Source organism: Phyllostomus discolor, chromosome 9 (assembly GCF_004126475.2).
Source record: "Phyllostomus discolor isolate MPI-MPIP mPhyDis1 chromosome 9, mPhyDis1.pri.v3, whole genome shotgun sequence".
Classification (NCBI taxonomy): Eukaryota; Metazoa; Chordata; class Mammalia; order Chiroptera; family Phyllostomidae; genus Phyllostomus; species Phyllostomus discolor.
The window spans coordinates 57773113-57789597 of record NC_040911.2 but is presented as its reverse complement, the minus strand read 5'-3'; the positions used below and the strand labels follow the sequence as shown (position 1 = coordinate 57789597).

The window sequence follows — 16485 nt, the reverse complement described above, 5'->3', positions numbered from 1 at the left end:
AATGCAAATAAATGTAAGCATATACCATGCTCATGGATAGGGAGAATTAACATCATTAAAACGTCCATACTACCCAAAGCACTCTATGGATTCAATGCAATCCTTATCAAAAAAGTAATAGCATTTTTCACAAAATTGAAACTAAAAAAATCCAAATAATATTAGTATGAAACTACAAAAGATCCCAGATAGCCAAAGCAATCTTGAGAAAGAATAAGTTGGAGGTCACACAATCTGATACCTATCCATCAAACCAAACTACAAGGCTACAGTTATCAAAAGAGTATTGGTACTGGCATATAGACACACAGATTAATGGAACAAAATAAAGTGCCCAGAATTAAACCTACACCTTTATAGTCGATTCATATATGACAAAGGAGGCAAGATTATCCAGTGGGGTAAAGACAACCTCTTCAACAAATACTATGGGCAATACTGGACTGCCCCATGCAAAAAAATAAAATTAGATCACCTTCTTACACCAAAACAAGAATTTGCTCAAAATGGATTAAAGACCTAAATGTAGACCACAAATGTAAAACTATAAAACTCCCAGAATAAAATACAGGTAGTGAATTCTGTGATAATACTCTTGACACTATTTTGGGGGGCATGTCTCCTTGAGTAAGAGAAACAAAAGGAAAAATAAACAAATGGGAATACATCAAACTAAGACATTCTGCACAGGAAAGGAAACCATCAAAAAAAAAATGAAGAGACAACCTACTGTATAAGAGAATATATTGGCGGACTTCCGGCAAGATGGAGGAATAGGTGGTCGCACCGTACCTCCCTCGTACAACCAAGATTAGAAAACCAATAATTTACAACAATAATCTACTATCAGAATAACACCCAGATCCAGCAGAGGATTTATCTGAATGGAAGTCGGGCAGCCAAGAAGTTGAAGTAGACGCGTTCATCCGGACTGGTAGGAGAAGACAAGCCGGCGGGCGCGGGGCTGGCTCGGGTCGGCGGCGCGCGGAGGGCGGGGGAAGGTTTGGCGCAAAAGCCATCCGGCGTGCAAGAAGGCAGCGGTGATCCCTGAGTACGCAAGCTGCGGCTGGCAGACCCAGAGGGGCAGCGATTGTGGACCAGGGCAGAGCTCGCGGCCCAGAAGCCCAGACAAGGGTCTGAGTCCAGGGGAACGGAACTACCGCCATTGTTTTCTCCCGCCCCGCTCCCACTCCCGCCCCGCCCCCACACATAACGTCACAATCTAGTGACCGGGGTGCCCAGCCCCGGTGAGCACCTAAGGCTCCGCCCCCCCACCGTAACAAGAGCAACCAGGCCGGAAAAAAGAAACAAAGAAAAAAAAAAGGAGAGAAAGGGGGAAAAAAAAACAAAACAAAAACAACCATGTTTTCAACAGAGCAAATCAGTCCCCCAGGACTCATCCTTTTGAGCGATCAAGAATTAGCCAATCTATCAGATGCGCAGTTCAAAACACTGGTGATCAGAAAGCTCACGGAACTGGTGGATTTTGGACGAAATTTAGATGAAAGAATGCAGAGTACCATAAAACAGATGCAGGAAGATACACGGAGGAGAGCCAATAGTGAAAGGAAGGAATATGAGTCTCAAAACAATACAGTGGACCAGAAGATAGATAGAATCAACCAAGCAGGAAAGCATGATGAAATAAGAATTCAAAAAATTGAGGAAAAGATTAAGAGCATCCAAGACACCTTTAAACGTTCCAATATCCGAATTATAGGGGTACCAGAAGAGGAAGGGGAAAAGCAACAGATTGAGCACATATTTGAACAAATAATAAAGGAGAACTTCCCCAATCTGGCAAAGGGAACAGTCTTCCAAGAAATCCAAGAAGCTCAGAGAGCCCCAAAGAAGTTGGACCCAAGAAGAAACACACCAAGGCACATCATCATTACATTAGCCAAGGTAAAAACGAAGGAGAGAATCCTAGAAGCAGCAAGAGGTAAGGGGACAGTCACCTACAAAGGAGTTCCCATCAGACTGTCAGCTGATTTCTCCAAAGAGACCTTACAGGCAACAAGGGGCTGGAAAGAAATATTCCAAGTCATGAAAGTCAAGGACCTACATCCCAGATTACTCTATCCAGCAAAGCTCTCATTTAGAATGGAAGGACAGACAAAGTGCTTCTCAGATAAGGTCAAGTTAAAGGAGTTCATCATCACCAAGCCCTTACTTTATGAAATGCTAAAGGGACTTATCTAAGAAAAGAAGATAAAGGAAAGACATGTATAGTAAAAGGACAGCAAACTCACAAATATCAACAACCACACCTAAAGCAAAACCAAAAGAAACTAAGTAAACAATTAGAACAGGAACAGAACCACAGAAATGGAGGGCACATGGAGGGTTAGCAGCAGGGGGGTGGGAGGAGGAGAGAGGGGGAAAAGGTATAGAGAATAAGTAGCATAGAATGTAGGTTGAAATTAGATAGGGGGAGGGCAAGAATAGTACGGGAAATGTAGAAGCTAAAGAACTCATAAATATGACACATGGACATGAACTATAGGGGGAAATGTGGGTGGGAGGGGGTACGGGGGGGGAGAGAAGGGGGGAAATGGGACAACTGTAATAGCATAATCAATAAAATATATTAAAAAAAAAAAAAGAGAGAGAGAGAATATATTGGCCAATAATACATTCAGCAAGGGGTTAATATCCATAATATACTGGGTTGGCCAAAAAGTCCATTTAGTTTTTTCTGTAAAATAAAAGATACATGTTTTACTTTCACCAATAACTTTACTGATTTGGATATTCTGAGTATGTCAGCTATCTCCCGTGTGGTACAACGTTTATTGATCTCAGTGTTTCAATTTATCTCCCGTGTGGTATAATGTTTATTGATCTCAGTGTTTCAATTTGATCACGATCAACTTCAACTGGTCTACTCAACCATCATCCAACAAGAAACCTCCAGCCAAAACAAAGCACTTTTAACATGTTCAATTAGTAACAGCACCTTCTCCATATACTGCACAATGTGTTTCAGTTGCATTTTTACCTTTCTTGAAATAATAAAGCATACTATGCTGAAAATGTTGCAAAAAAATAAAAAATCCAATTAAAATATGGGCAGAGGACCAGAACAGACATTTTTCTCCACAGAGGACATACAGATGGCCAATAGACATATGAAAACATGTTCAACATCACTAATCATCAAGGATATGCAAATTAAACTCTTTGAGGAAGAGGAGATTGCAGCTGTAGCTAACTGATGTCCCACCCACTCCTGCTCCTGACTCACCACTGTTTGCTTTCTCAACTAGGAACAAGTTGACCAGGAAGCAGCATGGCAACAATGGCTTTTAAAGACACCAGGAAGAGCCCTGGCTGGTGCAGCTCAGTGGATTGAGCGCGGGCTGCGAAACAAGAGGTCACCAGTTTGATTCCCAGTCATGCCTGGGGTGCAGGCCATGTCCCCAGTTTGGGGTGCGCAAGAGGCAAACACACACTGATATTTCTCTCCCTTTCTCCCTCCCTTCCCCTCTCCAAAAACAAATAAATCAAACCTTTAAAAAATAATAAAGATACCAGAAAGATACCCACTCAATCAGAGGTGGCGATTCACTGAATTAGAATTACTCTAATCAGAATGTAAAGTCTTTGGAGAAGATGTGTACTAACCTGATCAGAGGTGCCAAGGAAAAGAATCTCAAAGTGAAAGAACCAGTTGAGATGGGTTCCAAGACTCCAAGAATCACTACAAGAAAAACTCCCTGTGAGGGGTGGGGCAGTTCTAAGACTTGGGATCGTGTCACATAAAGACCCACAAGTGACTCACTGACTTGAACAACCCTTCTGAGATTTTTAAGCAAACTACTTCCATCAGTATTGAGCTGAGCCGAGATTGAAGTCCTTATTACAGATGCTTAAATCAACCTTTTTAATAAACTGACTATCAGTTGTTAAAAAAAAGGATATGCAAATTAAAACCACAATGAGATATCATCTCACACCTCTCAGTATGGCTATCATAAATAAATCAAACAAGTTTTGGCAAGGATGTAGAAAAAAGGGGGGACTTCCGGCAAGATGGAGGAATAGGTGGATGCACCGTACCTCCTCGCACAACCAAGAACAGAACAACAATAATTTACAACAATGATTTGCAGTCATAATATTAGAACTGTCAGAGGATTTATCTAAATGAAAGTCAGACAGCCAAGAAGTTGAAGTAGACCCATACATCCAGACTGGTGGGGGACGATGAGCCGAGCGGGCGCGGGGCTGGCACGGGTCGGTGGCGCGCATAGGTCGGGAGAAATTTGGTGCAAAATCGGCACGACAGCCATCCGGGGCGCAAGAGCGCAGCGGTGATCCCTGAGTACGCAAGCAGCGGCTGGGGGAATCAGTGGGGCAGCGATTGTGGACCAGGGTAGAGCTCACGGCCCAGAAGCCCAGGGAAGTGTCTGACTCCAGGAGAACGGAACTGTCACCATTGATCCCTCCTGTCCCCACTCCCACCCCTGCCTGCACATATAACGTCACAATCTAGTGACTGGGGCACCCAGCCCCGGTGAATACCTAAGGCTCCGCCCCCCACCATAACAAGAGCGACCAGACTGGAGAAAAAAAATAAATAAATAAAATAATAGGAGAGACAGGGAAAGACATAAGACATGTTTCCAGCAGAACAGATCAGTCCCCCAGGACTCATCCTTTTGAGTGACCAAGAAATAGCCAATCTATCAGATGCACAGTTCAAAACACTGGTGATCAGGAAGCTCACGGAACTGGTTGATTTTGGGTGCAAATTACATGAAAAAATGCAGGTTACCATAAAAGAGATGCAGGAAGATACACGGAGGAGAGCCAAAAGTGAAAGGAAGGAATCTGAGTCTCAAAACAATACAGTGGACCAGAAGGAAGATAGAATCAACCAAGCAGGAAAGCATGATGAAATAAGAATTCAAAAAATCGAAGAAAAGCTTAAGACCATCGAGGACACCTTTAAACATTCCAACATCCAAATTATAGGGGTACCAGAAGGGGAGGACCAACAAGTGGAAAAGTTATTTGAACAAATAATAAAGGAGAACTTCCCCAATCTGGCAAAGGGAACAGTCTTCCAAGAAATCCAAGGAGCTCAGAGAGCCCCAAAGAAGTTGGACCCAAGAAGAAACACACCAAGGCACATCATCATTACATTAGCCAAGGTAAAAACGAAGGAGAGAATCCTAGAAGCAGCAAGAGATAAGGGGACAGTCACCTACAAAGGAGTTCCCATCAGACTGTCAGCTGATTTCTCAAAAGAGACCTTACAGGCAAGAAGGGGCTGGAAAGAAATATTCCAAGTCATGAAAGACAAGGACCTACATCCCAGATTGCTCTATCCAGCAAAGCTCTCATTTAGAATGGAAGAGAAGATAAAGTGCTTTTCAGATAAGGTCAAATTAAAGGAGTTCATCATCACCAAGCCCTTACTTTATGAAATGCTAAAGGGACTTATCTAAGAAAAGAAGATAAAGAAAAGACATGTATAGTAAAAGGACAGCAAACTCACAATTATTAACAACCACACCTAAAGCAAAACCAAAAGAAACTAAGTAAACAACTAGAATAGGAACAGAACCACAGAAATGGAGGGCACATGAGGGGCTAGCAGTAGGGGGGGGGGGGAGAGAGGGGGAAAAGGTATAGAGAATAGGTAGCATAGAATGTAGGTTGAAAATAGATAGGGGGAGGGCAAGAATAGTATGGGAAATGTAGAAGCTAAAGAACTCATAAGTATGACACATGGACATGAACTAAAGGGGGGAACGTGGGTGGGAGAGGGGGCACAGGGTGGAGGGGAGTGAAGGGGGAAATGGGACAACTGTAATAGCATAATCAATAAAATATATTAAAAAATTAAAAAAAAAAAAGAAAAAAGGGAAGTCTTGTGCATATTGGTAGTACTGTAAGTTGTAACAGGCACTATAGAAAACAGTATGGAGGTTTCGCCAAAAATTAAAAACAGAACTACCAAATCACGCAGCAATCCCACTTCTGAATATATACCCAAATAAATCCAAAACAGTATTTCAAAAAGATATTTGCATCCTTGTGATCACTGACAAGATACAGAATCAACAACCTAAGTGTCTGTCCTTCAGTAGACAAAATGATAAAGATGTGGTATACTTATACAATGGAATATTACTTGGCCATAAAAAGAATAAAATCTTACCATTTGCCACAACATAGATAGACATAGAGGGTTTTATGCCAAGTCAAATATGTCAGAGAAAAACAAATACCCTACAATTTCACTTATATGTGAAACCTAATAACAAGCAAAAACAAATTCATAGACACAGAGAATAGACTGGTAGTTTCCAAAAGGGAGGGGGTTTGGGAGACTGGGTGAAATAGGAGAAGGGGTTAAGAAATACAAACTGACTGTTATAAAAATAGTTACGAGAATGTAAAGCAGACCATAAAGAATATAATCACCCTGGCTGGTGTGGCTCAGTAGACTGAGCCCCAGCCTGGGAACTGAATGGTCACCAGTTCGATTCCCAATCAGGGCCCATGCCTGGGTTGAGAGCCAGGTCCCCGGTGGGGGGCACATGAGAGATAACCACGCATTGATGTTTCTCTCCCCCTCTTTCTCCCTCCCTTCCCCTGTCTAAAATAAATAAGTAAAATCTTAAAAAAAAAAAAAAAGCCCTGGCTAGCATAGCTCAGTGGATTGAGCACAGGCTGCAAACCAGGCATCGCAGGTTCGATTCCCAGTCAGGGCACATGCCTAGGTTGCAGGCCATGGCCCCCAGCAACCGCACATTGATGTTTCTCTCTCTCTCTCTTTCTCCCTCCCTTCCCTCTCTAAAAATAAATAAATAAAATCTTTTAAAAAAAGCTTAAAAAAAAAGAATATAGTCAATGATAATGTAAAAACTATATATGGTATATATTGGTACTAGAATTATCAGGGTGATCACTTCATAAATTATATAAATAGCTAATAACTATGTTGTATACCTGAAACAAATATGTTTCATCTCAAGTATAATGGAATATTTTTTTAATTATTTAAAAAGTAGAAAAATAAATACCCATTACCTCCGCCAAAATCTCTAATCTCCTTGTGGTTTCCTCTTTGACAAATGTTATTTAGAAGTATGTTGTTTAATTTCCAATTATTTGAAATTTTCCCACTATCTTTCTGCTGTTGATTTCTACATTAATGCTATCACAGAACATACAATGTATGATTTCAATTATTTTAAATTTGCTAATATTTCTTTTATAGCCCAAAATATGGTTTTTTAAAGACTTCATTTATTTACATTTATTTTTAGAGAAAGAGGAAGGGAGGAAGAAAAAGAAGAGGAGAAACATCAATGTAAAGTTGCCTCTTGCACAGCCCCAACAGCCAGAGCCAAAATATGTTTTATTTTGGTGAATGTTCCATTTTTTAAAGAACACATTTTTTAAATGTGTTCTTTAAGCCCTGACTGGTGTAGCTCAGTGGGTTGAGCACGGGCTGCGAACCAAAGGGTCACCAGTTTGATTCCCAGTCAGGACACATGTCTGGGTTGCAGGCCAGGTCCCCAGTGGGGGACACGTGAGTGGCAACCACACATTGATGTTTCTCTCCCTGTCTTTCTCCTTCCCTCCCCGTCTCTCTAAAAGTAAATAAAATCTTTTTTAAAAAATGTGTTCTAAGCCCTGGCTGGCGTAGCTCAGTGGATTGAGCACGGGCTGGGAACCAAAGTGTCCCAGGTTCGATTCCCAGCTAGGATACATTCCTGGGTTGCAGGCCATAACCCCCAGCAACCGCACACTGATGTTTCTCTCTCTCTCTCTTTCCCTCCCCCCTTCCCTCCCTAAAAATAAAAATAAATAAAATCTTTAAAAAAAAATGTGTTCTTTAAAAAATAAAGTGTATGCTTTTGCTTCCAGCCAAGTTGGAGGTATTAGGTAGATACACTTTGCCTTCTCACACAACCAAAAGAATGACGACAAATTCAAAACAAAAAATAACGAGAAGTGCCAGAAAGTCAAACTGTATGGAAGTCTGACAACCAAAAAGTTAAAGAAGAAACATTCATTCAGACTTGTAGGAGGGGTGGAGACGGGCAGCCAGGGCGGGAAGGACTCATGGCAAGGTAGCAGCTGGTGGACCGGGTGTTTCAACATTTGCATGTAGATATACTGGGAGGAACAACTGGGGAGCGAGAGAGACAGCAAAACTCAGGGTTCCAGTGTGGGGAAATAAAGCCTCAAAACCTTTGGCTGTAAAAATCTGTGGGGGTTGCAGTGACAAGACAAACTCCCGGCTTCATAGCCGAGTTCATTGGAGAGATTCGCGGGGTCCTAAAATATACACAAACCCACTAGCTTGGGAATCAGCACCAGTACGGCCCAATTTGCTTGTGGGTACCAAGAGAAGTGACTGAAAGCCAGCCCAGAGCCTAGCAAGCGACACTGTTTCCTCTCTGACCCCTCCCCCACACACAGCGCCAACCTATCAGATGACAAGTTCAAAACCCTGGTAATCAGAATGCTCACAGAAATGGTTGAGTATGGTTGCAAAATGGAGGAGATAGTGAAGGCTATGCAAAGTGAAATAAAGAAAAATATACAGGGAACCAACAGTGAAGGGAAGAAAACTGGGAGCAAAAGGAATAAACAAACATTCATCCAGAATAGAATGAAGAAACAAGAATTCAAAAAAATGAGTAGAGGCTTAGGAACCTCCTGGACAACTTTAAACTTTCCAACATCCAAATCACAGGGGTACCGGAAGGAGAGGAGGAAGAGCAAGAAGTGGAAAACTTATTTGAACAAATAATGAAGGAGAACTTCCCTAATCTGCCACAGGAAACAGACTTCCAGGAAGTCCAGGAAGCTCAGAAAGTCACAAAGAATTTGGACCCAAGGAAGAACACATCAAGGCACATCATAATTACATTATACAAGATTAAAAATAAGAAGAGAATCTTAAAAGCTGCAAGAGAAAATGAGACAGTAACCTACTGGTAAAGAGTGTCCATAAGACTATCAGCTGATTTCTTAAAAGAAACCTTGCAGGCAAGAAGGGGCTGGAAAGAAGTATTCAAAGTCATGAAAGGCAAGGACTTACATCCATGATTACTCTATTCAGCAAAGCTATCATTTAGAATGGGAGAGCAGATAAAGCGCTTCCCCAATAAGGTCAAGTTAAAGGAGTTCATCACCACCAAGCCCTTTATTATATGAAATGTTAAAGGGGCTTATCTTAGAAAAAGGTGATCAAAACTATGAAGAATAAAATGACAACAAACTCACAATTATCAATAACTGAACCCAAAAACAAAAATAAAAATGAACTCCCTAGCTGGTGTTGCTCAGTGGATTGAGCGTGGGATGTGAACCAAAGGGTCACTGGTTTGATTCCCAGTCAGGGTACATGCCTAGGTTGTGAGTCGGGTCCCTGGTGGGGGCCACATGAGAGGCAACCACACACTGATGGTTCTCTCCCTCTCTTTCCTTCTCCCTTCCCCTCTCTCTAAAAAATAAAAAATAAATAAAACCTTTAAAAATAATAATAAAAAATAAAAATGAACTAAGCAAACTACTAAAACAGGAACAGAATCTCAGAAATAGAGATCACATGGAAGGTTATCAGTGGGACAGGGGAGGGGGAAGAATGGGGAAAAAGGTACAGGGAATAAGAAGCATAAATGGCAGGTACAAAATAGACAGGGGGAGGTTAAGAATAGTATGGGAAATGGAGAAGCCAAAGAACTTATATGTACAACCCATGGACATTAACTAAGGTGGGGGAAAGCTGGTGGAATGGGAGGTGCAGGGAGGGGGACAATAAAGGCGAGAAAAAAAATGGAACAACTGTAAAAGCATAATCGATAAAATATATTTAAAAAATAAAATGTATGCTTTTATGTTAGGTGAAGTAGACTGTTGTATAAATGTCAACTAGGTCCAATTATTAGTAGTATTGTTCAGTTTTTGTATGTCCTTACTTATTCTCTACTTGTTCTATTGATTATTGAGAGAAGAGTATTGACATCCCGAAATCTAATTGTGAATTTGAAAATCAAACACTTCAAGTACACAGACTAGCTTACCATTCTGAATCTGAGCCACTTTTTTAGAGATTTCTCCAATGATCTATGAAAAAAACAGAAGTTAATAGATTCTTATTACTTTTGAATATGTCTAAAAGCACAGGAAAATGTAATTTAAAATTAGTAATTTAAAAAAACATAGGCCCTAGCTGGTGTAGCTCAGTGCACTGAGTGCCAGCCTATGAACCAAAGGGTCTCCAGTTGGATTCCCAGTCTGGGGCACATGCCTGTGTTGCCAGTCAAGTCCCTAGTAAGGGGTGCATGCAAGAGGCAACTGCACACTTATGTTCCTCTCCCTCTCCTTCTGCCTCCCTTCCCCTCTCTAAAAAATATATAAATAAAATCTTTTTTAAAAAAATAACTTAGAATTCTGGTTTAAAAGTCATTTAGATAACAAGAAGCAATTAGAAACCTGTTACTTCTACTAAGATCATATTCATCCAGAATGTACCTGTCGTCTCCACTTCTCAGCTTTGGGCAGCTCAGTACATTCTGAAGCAAGGAAGGGTCTTCGTTCCTAAAAAGAAGCAAATTTTACACGTTGCCACTGTACAGTATGAAATTGCAAGCTTCCTACAACGTTCAGCTGATTCAGGCCTGAAGTCCAAAATGTCTAAACACATCTAAAGTTTCACTTCCAGATGATCTCATCAAGCCTCAAACCTCACTTTACACTCTCTATTTAGGAAACAATAGGTAAAAATATTCATTGCATTGTATTTAGTACAGTGAAGCAAAGGAAACAAATTAAAAGCCCTATAGTAGAGAGATGGCTAAGTAAACTAGATTATATCCACTTATGGCATATTTATATCACCTTAAGAAATGATGGCCATCAGCATTTAGAACAGATGTGTGTGTGTGCACATGTATGAGAGAGAGTGTGTGTGTGTGTGTGTACAGATAGCCAATAGACATATGAAAAGATGTTTAATGTCACTACTCATCAGAGAAATGCAAATTAAAACCACAATGAGATATCACCTCACACCTGTCAGAATGGCTATCATTAATGAAAGAAGCGTTGGCAAGGATGTGGAGAAAAGGGAACCCTCATGTACCATTGGTGGGGAAGCAGACTGGAGCAGTAGCTATGGAAAACAGTATAGAGGGTCCTCAAAAAGTTTAAAATGGAACTGCCTTATGACCCAATGATTTCAATTCTGGGGATATATCTGAAGAAACCCAAAACACTAGTTTGAAAAAGTATATGCACCCCTATATTCACTGCAGCATTATTTATAATAGCCAAGACAGGGAAGCAACCCAAGTGCCCATCAACAGACAAGTAGATAAAAAAGTTGTGGTACATATATACAATGGACTATTACTCAACCACAAAAAGGAATGAAATCTTACCATTTGCAATAGCATGGATGAACCTAGAGGGTATTATGCTAAGTCAAGTCAGTCAGAGAAAGACATACACCATATGATTTTATATACATGTGAAACCTAAAGAACAATTTAAATAAACAAACAAAACAGAAATAGACTCATAGTTACAGAGAATAGACTGATAATTACCAGAAAGGAGGGAATGGTTTGGGGGACTGGGTGAAAAAGGTAAAGGGATTAAGAAGTACATATTGGTAGTTACAAAACAGTCATAGGGATGTACAGTACAGCATAGGGAATACAGCCAATAATACTGTAATAATTATGTATGGTGGCAGATGGAACTGAAGTATCAAGGGAATACTTTGTAAAGTACAAGATTCTCTAACCACTATGCTGTACACCTGAAACTGATACAAAAAACTAAGGAAAAAAATAAAATGTAAACAAAGCAAAATATCCAAAGAATGGTACATTTTACCCCTAATCTGCCTGAGTCTCTGTGAGTTTGAGATCACTTACTGGTTTCAGCTAAAAGCTATTCCTCACAGCTATTCTACCCACTATTATTCAATATTAGACAAAGCTGGGATAATATGGGAACCCAATTACCATAGCACAAAAGAGATGGAAGAACAAGCAGTCAGATCATCACACAGCCCTAGCTATAGAGATGCACCTAGAATTCAAGTGTACAGACTCATAAGCATGTCACCAAGTATAAACAAGAAACAGGAAGATTATGAGTTTGAAGTCAGCTCAGTAGGGAGTTTTATCACATTTTTCATTCTACTTTACAATTCAAGAGGAGATTTACACCAACCTTCACTTTTCCTTCCTCCAATTGAGCTTGGCGAAATCTTGCTAAGGCTGTCCTACCAGAAAAAGAAAAGACTCCATTAGACCCTGCTCACAGATTTCTTATCACCCAAGTTCCTGGACAGGGTAAATCTGCTCAAGACCATATTCAACATCATTCTTGTGTGTGTGTGTGTGTGTGTGTGTGTGCGCGCGCATGTGTTGTGATTAAGAAACCACACAGAAGTTACAGATTTCCATGTTCCAAAGAGTAGAATTTATAAATCATGTGTGTTCCTGAACATCCAAGTATCTATTTAATTTTCATTACATGTAAGTACTGTGGGAAACTCAACTTAACAGACCACTGTGGTGAGCAAAACATCCAGATGTTATTAAAGATTAGTATTTGGGGTGCCCTAGCTGTCACTCTCACAGCCCTAGCCTCTATGCCCAGGTAAATGAATGCTCATCCAATAAAAGTTCTGGGAGCTTTCAGAAAACACTAATGGGGAAAACAAATGGGAAAATATAAGAATACTATTTGAAAATATGTAAAGAAAGGAACATATATCAAAAGGCTCATACACCAAAAGGACCAAACACAAAAAGAGCCCTGTGGTAGTAACTAAGTTACATAAAATCTACAGTCAAAATTGAGTTGATACTTACATGGCCTTTTCTGCATTTCGGGCCTAAAAGGGGAAAGAACAGAAGAAAAAGACCCATTTTTTAAAAACTTTTTTAACTTGCTTTTTAAAAAAATTATTTATTTGCTTTTTAGCAACAAGTTTCACCACAAGACACAGTCACAAGCAAAATGCTTAAAGTAGCATATAAACCCAGTAACAAAAAAAATATGAAAAGACTGCTCTCCCTGTCAGGAGCATGCCCACACCTTTCTTTCCTCTCAGGCACACATCTCCTAAACTCTAAGGGTCCCCAAAAGAGTTGCAATGAGGGGAGCAATGGGCAGCAGCAGCTCAACCTGGGCTAACTCCCTGAATCTATCTCCAAGGTCCCTTTTCTCTGACTTTCTAGAGCCAAAGAAATCTAGGCTTCTTTCCTATAACATTTCTAGAGAGCCAAAACATCACTGCCTGGGCTCTTTCCTGTTGCTTCTTCTATCCTAAGCCCTTCCCTGTTTCACTGTCCCCAGCTTTAATAAATGTACTCTCAAAATTAAAAAAAAATAATAATTAAAAGATGTCCACCTGGCTGGCATAGCTCAGTGGATTGAGCACGGGCTGTGAACCAAAGCATAGCAGGTTCGATTCCCAGTCAGGGCACATGCCTGGGTTGCAGGCCACAGTCCCCAGTAATGGCACACCGATGTTTCTCTCTCTCTCTTTCTCCCTCCCTTCCTTCTCTAAAAATAAATAAATAAAATCTTTTTAAAAATTCTTTAAAAAAAATGTCCAAATCCTGTGCCTTTACTTATGCTGCTCCCTCTGCCTAAAATCTTTACTCCTCTGGTCCCCAACCCCTTGGATCTGGCTAACTCCTATTCATTCTTCAAAATTTACTTGTGTCATCACCATCCCAGTAAGTTTTTCCATGACCCCCTTTCTTCCCAACTAGGTTACTACCCTTTGTCTGGGTTTATACCTACCATGGCACTTTCCATCTAGTATTACAATTGTCTGTTTTCTGGCAATGGAATTTGAGAAAGAGACTAACTTTTACAAAGAGTTTTATATAAGTACTGTCACACTAAGGTCAAGCCAATTATCCCTGAAACACAATGTCAGGTAGGGAAAATGTTTTCTGGGTATAAGTGAAAGAGTACTTGCTGGAGTCACAAAATTGAATTTTATTCCCAGCTCTTCCACTTATCATCCCTGAGTACTACTAAGTATTAAGTAGTCTAAGACTACTTTACAACAAGGATCATACTTCTTATCTCATACAGAGGTCATGATGACTTGATGAGATAAATACATGAAGACATCATGTATGCAATTTATAGATGCTAAGCAAAAGTGAGCTCATTAAAATCTTGTCTCTGACCGTCCTTTTCAATAGACACAAAAACAAGCTTGACAAATGCTTGGTGGATAAATGAACACAATATTTACTAAGGAATAAAATAAAGGTTCTCCCAGGGGAAGCCACCATCTTGAAGGCTGTGACTGTGTCCTAGATATTTCATTAAATATCTAGGACAGATCCTAAATATTTAATTCAGTATTTCTCAATGCCTATTCCATGCTTAAAACATCATGCTAGATGCTAGGAACTAAGCCATGGTTTTTCCCAAGGAACTCATAGGAACTCCCTCCAAAACAATGAATCAATAGTAAGTAATCAGTGATGAGTGCATGTAGCCAGGGTAACGAACCCACAAATATGAACGTGTGATGGTGTTACATAAAATAACCAACAACTCCTATAGCCAAAAATAACCAGGCCCAAGGATCATCTCCCTGGCTAGGGAATGGAAAAAGGAGATTACCAATGCTTGCCAGAGTTCAGAAATGAAGAATCTCAGGGCAGAATGAAACAGTAAATTTGGGATATATCCTCCTACCGAAAGCACTGCTTCGAGCCAACTGTTTCCTTTCATTCTTAGGTTCTTGTGTTCATCAATCCACAATGGTTTCCAATATAACCTTATGTTGGAATTACTCTATAACCTTACTACAGCATCGAGGGTTTATTATGGGGGCCTCACTTGATAAAAATATCATGGTAAACCAACATGTTGTACCAGCACTATGTGCATTCTCATATTTACCCGTTGTGAGTGCTTCCTGAATGAAAAAGCCAACTAACCACTCCAGACCAGAGATCACACCTTCAAGCAATGACACTATGACATTCATTCATATGTTAACTGGAACACCTACAACGTGCCAGACATTAAATAACCAAAGGTGAAAAGCCCCTACCCTTGGGAAGTTTTTATCTTGTGTTGGGGGGGACATATATAAATCAAACAATTCAGTAACATACGGTCACAACAGCTATGAGGCTTGGGGATAAACATACAGCCCACGGCAGGCACCGTGAATCGGAGCCGGTCCCTGTGCCTGCCTCTCCGTTTCTTAGTTTCCCCTCTTGATGACGTAAGCGCTTTGTCGCGATTAAAACACCAATGAGAGACAGTGGCCCTCGAGATTCCAGTTTCCGTCACCAACTTCTGACGTTGAGAGGCGGGAAGAGAATTCACAGATTACACCCTAGGGGCCTGAGGCCTGCAGTGATGCCGGCTGAGCGCCTACAACCAGGGACCCAGAAGAGGCTGGGAGCCCGTATAGCCGGTCCGCTCGCCCCGTCCTTCCTCACCCACCCTACTCACCATAGTGCAAGTGGAGGCGCCAACCTCGGATCACCGCCAGAGAACTTTCCGGCCTCAGGAGAGGCCAACCCGGTCGGGAACTGAAGATTCTAACTGTATCACCGACTTTTTCAATTGGAAGGGGAAAAAAGGTTGGAGGGCGGGGGCAGGAAGAACAAGAAATGAAGAAACCGGAAGTGAAGCTGAGAATTGGCTGGAGAAGGAAGAGGAAATGCACAGTCGCTCCGTTGACGGCCTTCCGTGGCGTCCGGACGTTGCGCGAACGCGTACGAAGGAAGAATGGGGGCGTTGACAGAATTGCGCTTGCGTACTGGGACTGACAGGCATTTCTCCGACTCAGCCCTGGGAGGCTGGTTTTACTCTCGCGATAACAACTGCGAATTTCACGCAGTAACTATAGGTATCGCGGTAGCGAGGTGTTCCACTGCAGTTGTCTGTAAAGACGTTGTGAGTGGCGTACGCAGCCGTAGGTGCTCGTTCTTTGGAACCTCGTGGAGAGCAAAAATGCTCTCGTCTTTATCCCAGTGAATGGATTGAATTCTCACAATTAACTGAGGTTGAACAGGATCACCATCCCGCCTGCATGGAGGAGGCTTCTTCAGAAGTCAAAGCTAGTCTTCAGTTACCGTATTTTGCTGTGTGTAATGTACACTGTTTTGCCCAGATTTTGGAGGGGAAAATAAGGATGCGCATTGTACATGATTACCCATGGGCATTCCGATGGGTGCATACAATGGTATAATAATCCCAAGTATAAATTGCACAAAACCGTTTAGCTAACGCTAAAACGCCTCTGTGGGCAAATCACAGCCAGAGTCTGTGTTCTCCAGGAATTGGAGCTTGCCCGGCTTTGAAAATTTCTTCGCGTTCCCTTGTCATTTATTTGGAACCTGTGCTTTTTCTGGGATTTTCTCCTCCTGGAATCACAGAGCCTATCAGAATTGGACCAGAGCTTGAGGTCATCTTCTTTTAAAATAAGAAATTTAGGTC

General features: G+C 41.1%; 1 protein-coding gene and 1 pseudogene across 1 annotated transcript in view; one reads left to right on the top strand and one right to left on the bottom strand.

Moving 5' to 3' along the window:
- ISY1 (ISY1 splicing factor homolog) overlaps positions 1-15760 on the bottom strand; it is a 40354-nt gene extending 24594 nt beyond the window's left edge. The window contains exons 1-5 of the mRNA XM_028523675.2: positions 15496-15760; positions 12867-12889; positions 12220-12271; positions 10510-10575; positions 10059-10101 (exon numbers count right to left, since the gene is read on the bottom strand). Coding sequence (XP_028379476.1) covers positions 10059-10101; positions 10510-10575; positions 12220-12271; positions 12867-12889; positions 15496-15498 — 187 coding nt within the window. The 5' untranslated portion in view covers positions 15499-15760. The remainder of the gene's footprint in view (positions 1-10058; positions 10102-10509; positions 10576-12219; positions 12272-12866; positions 12890-15495) is intronic.
- Positions 3302-3936, top strand: LOC114506531 (annotated as a pseudogene).
- Positions 15761-16485: the final 725 nt, after the last annotated feature.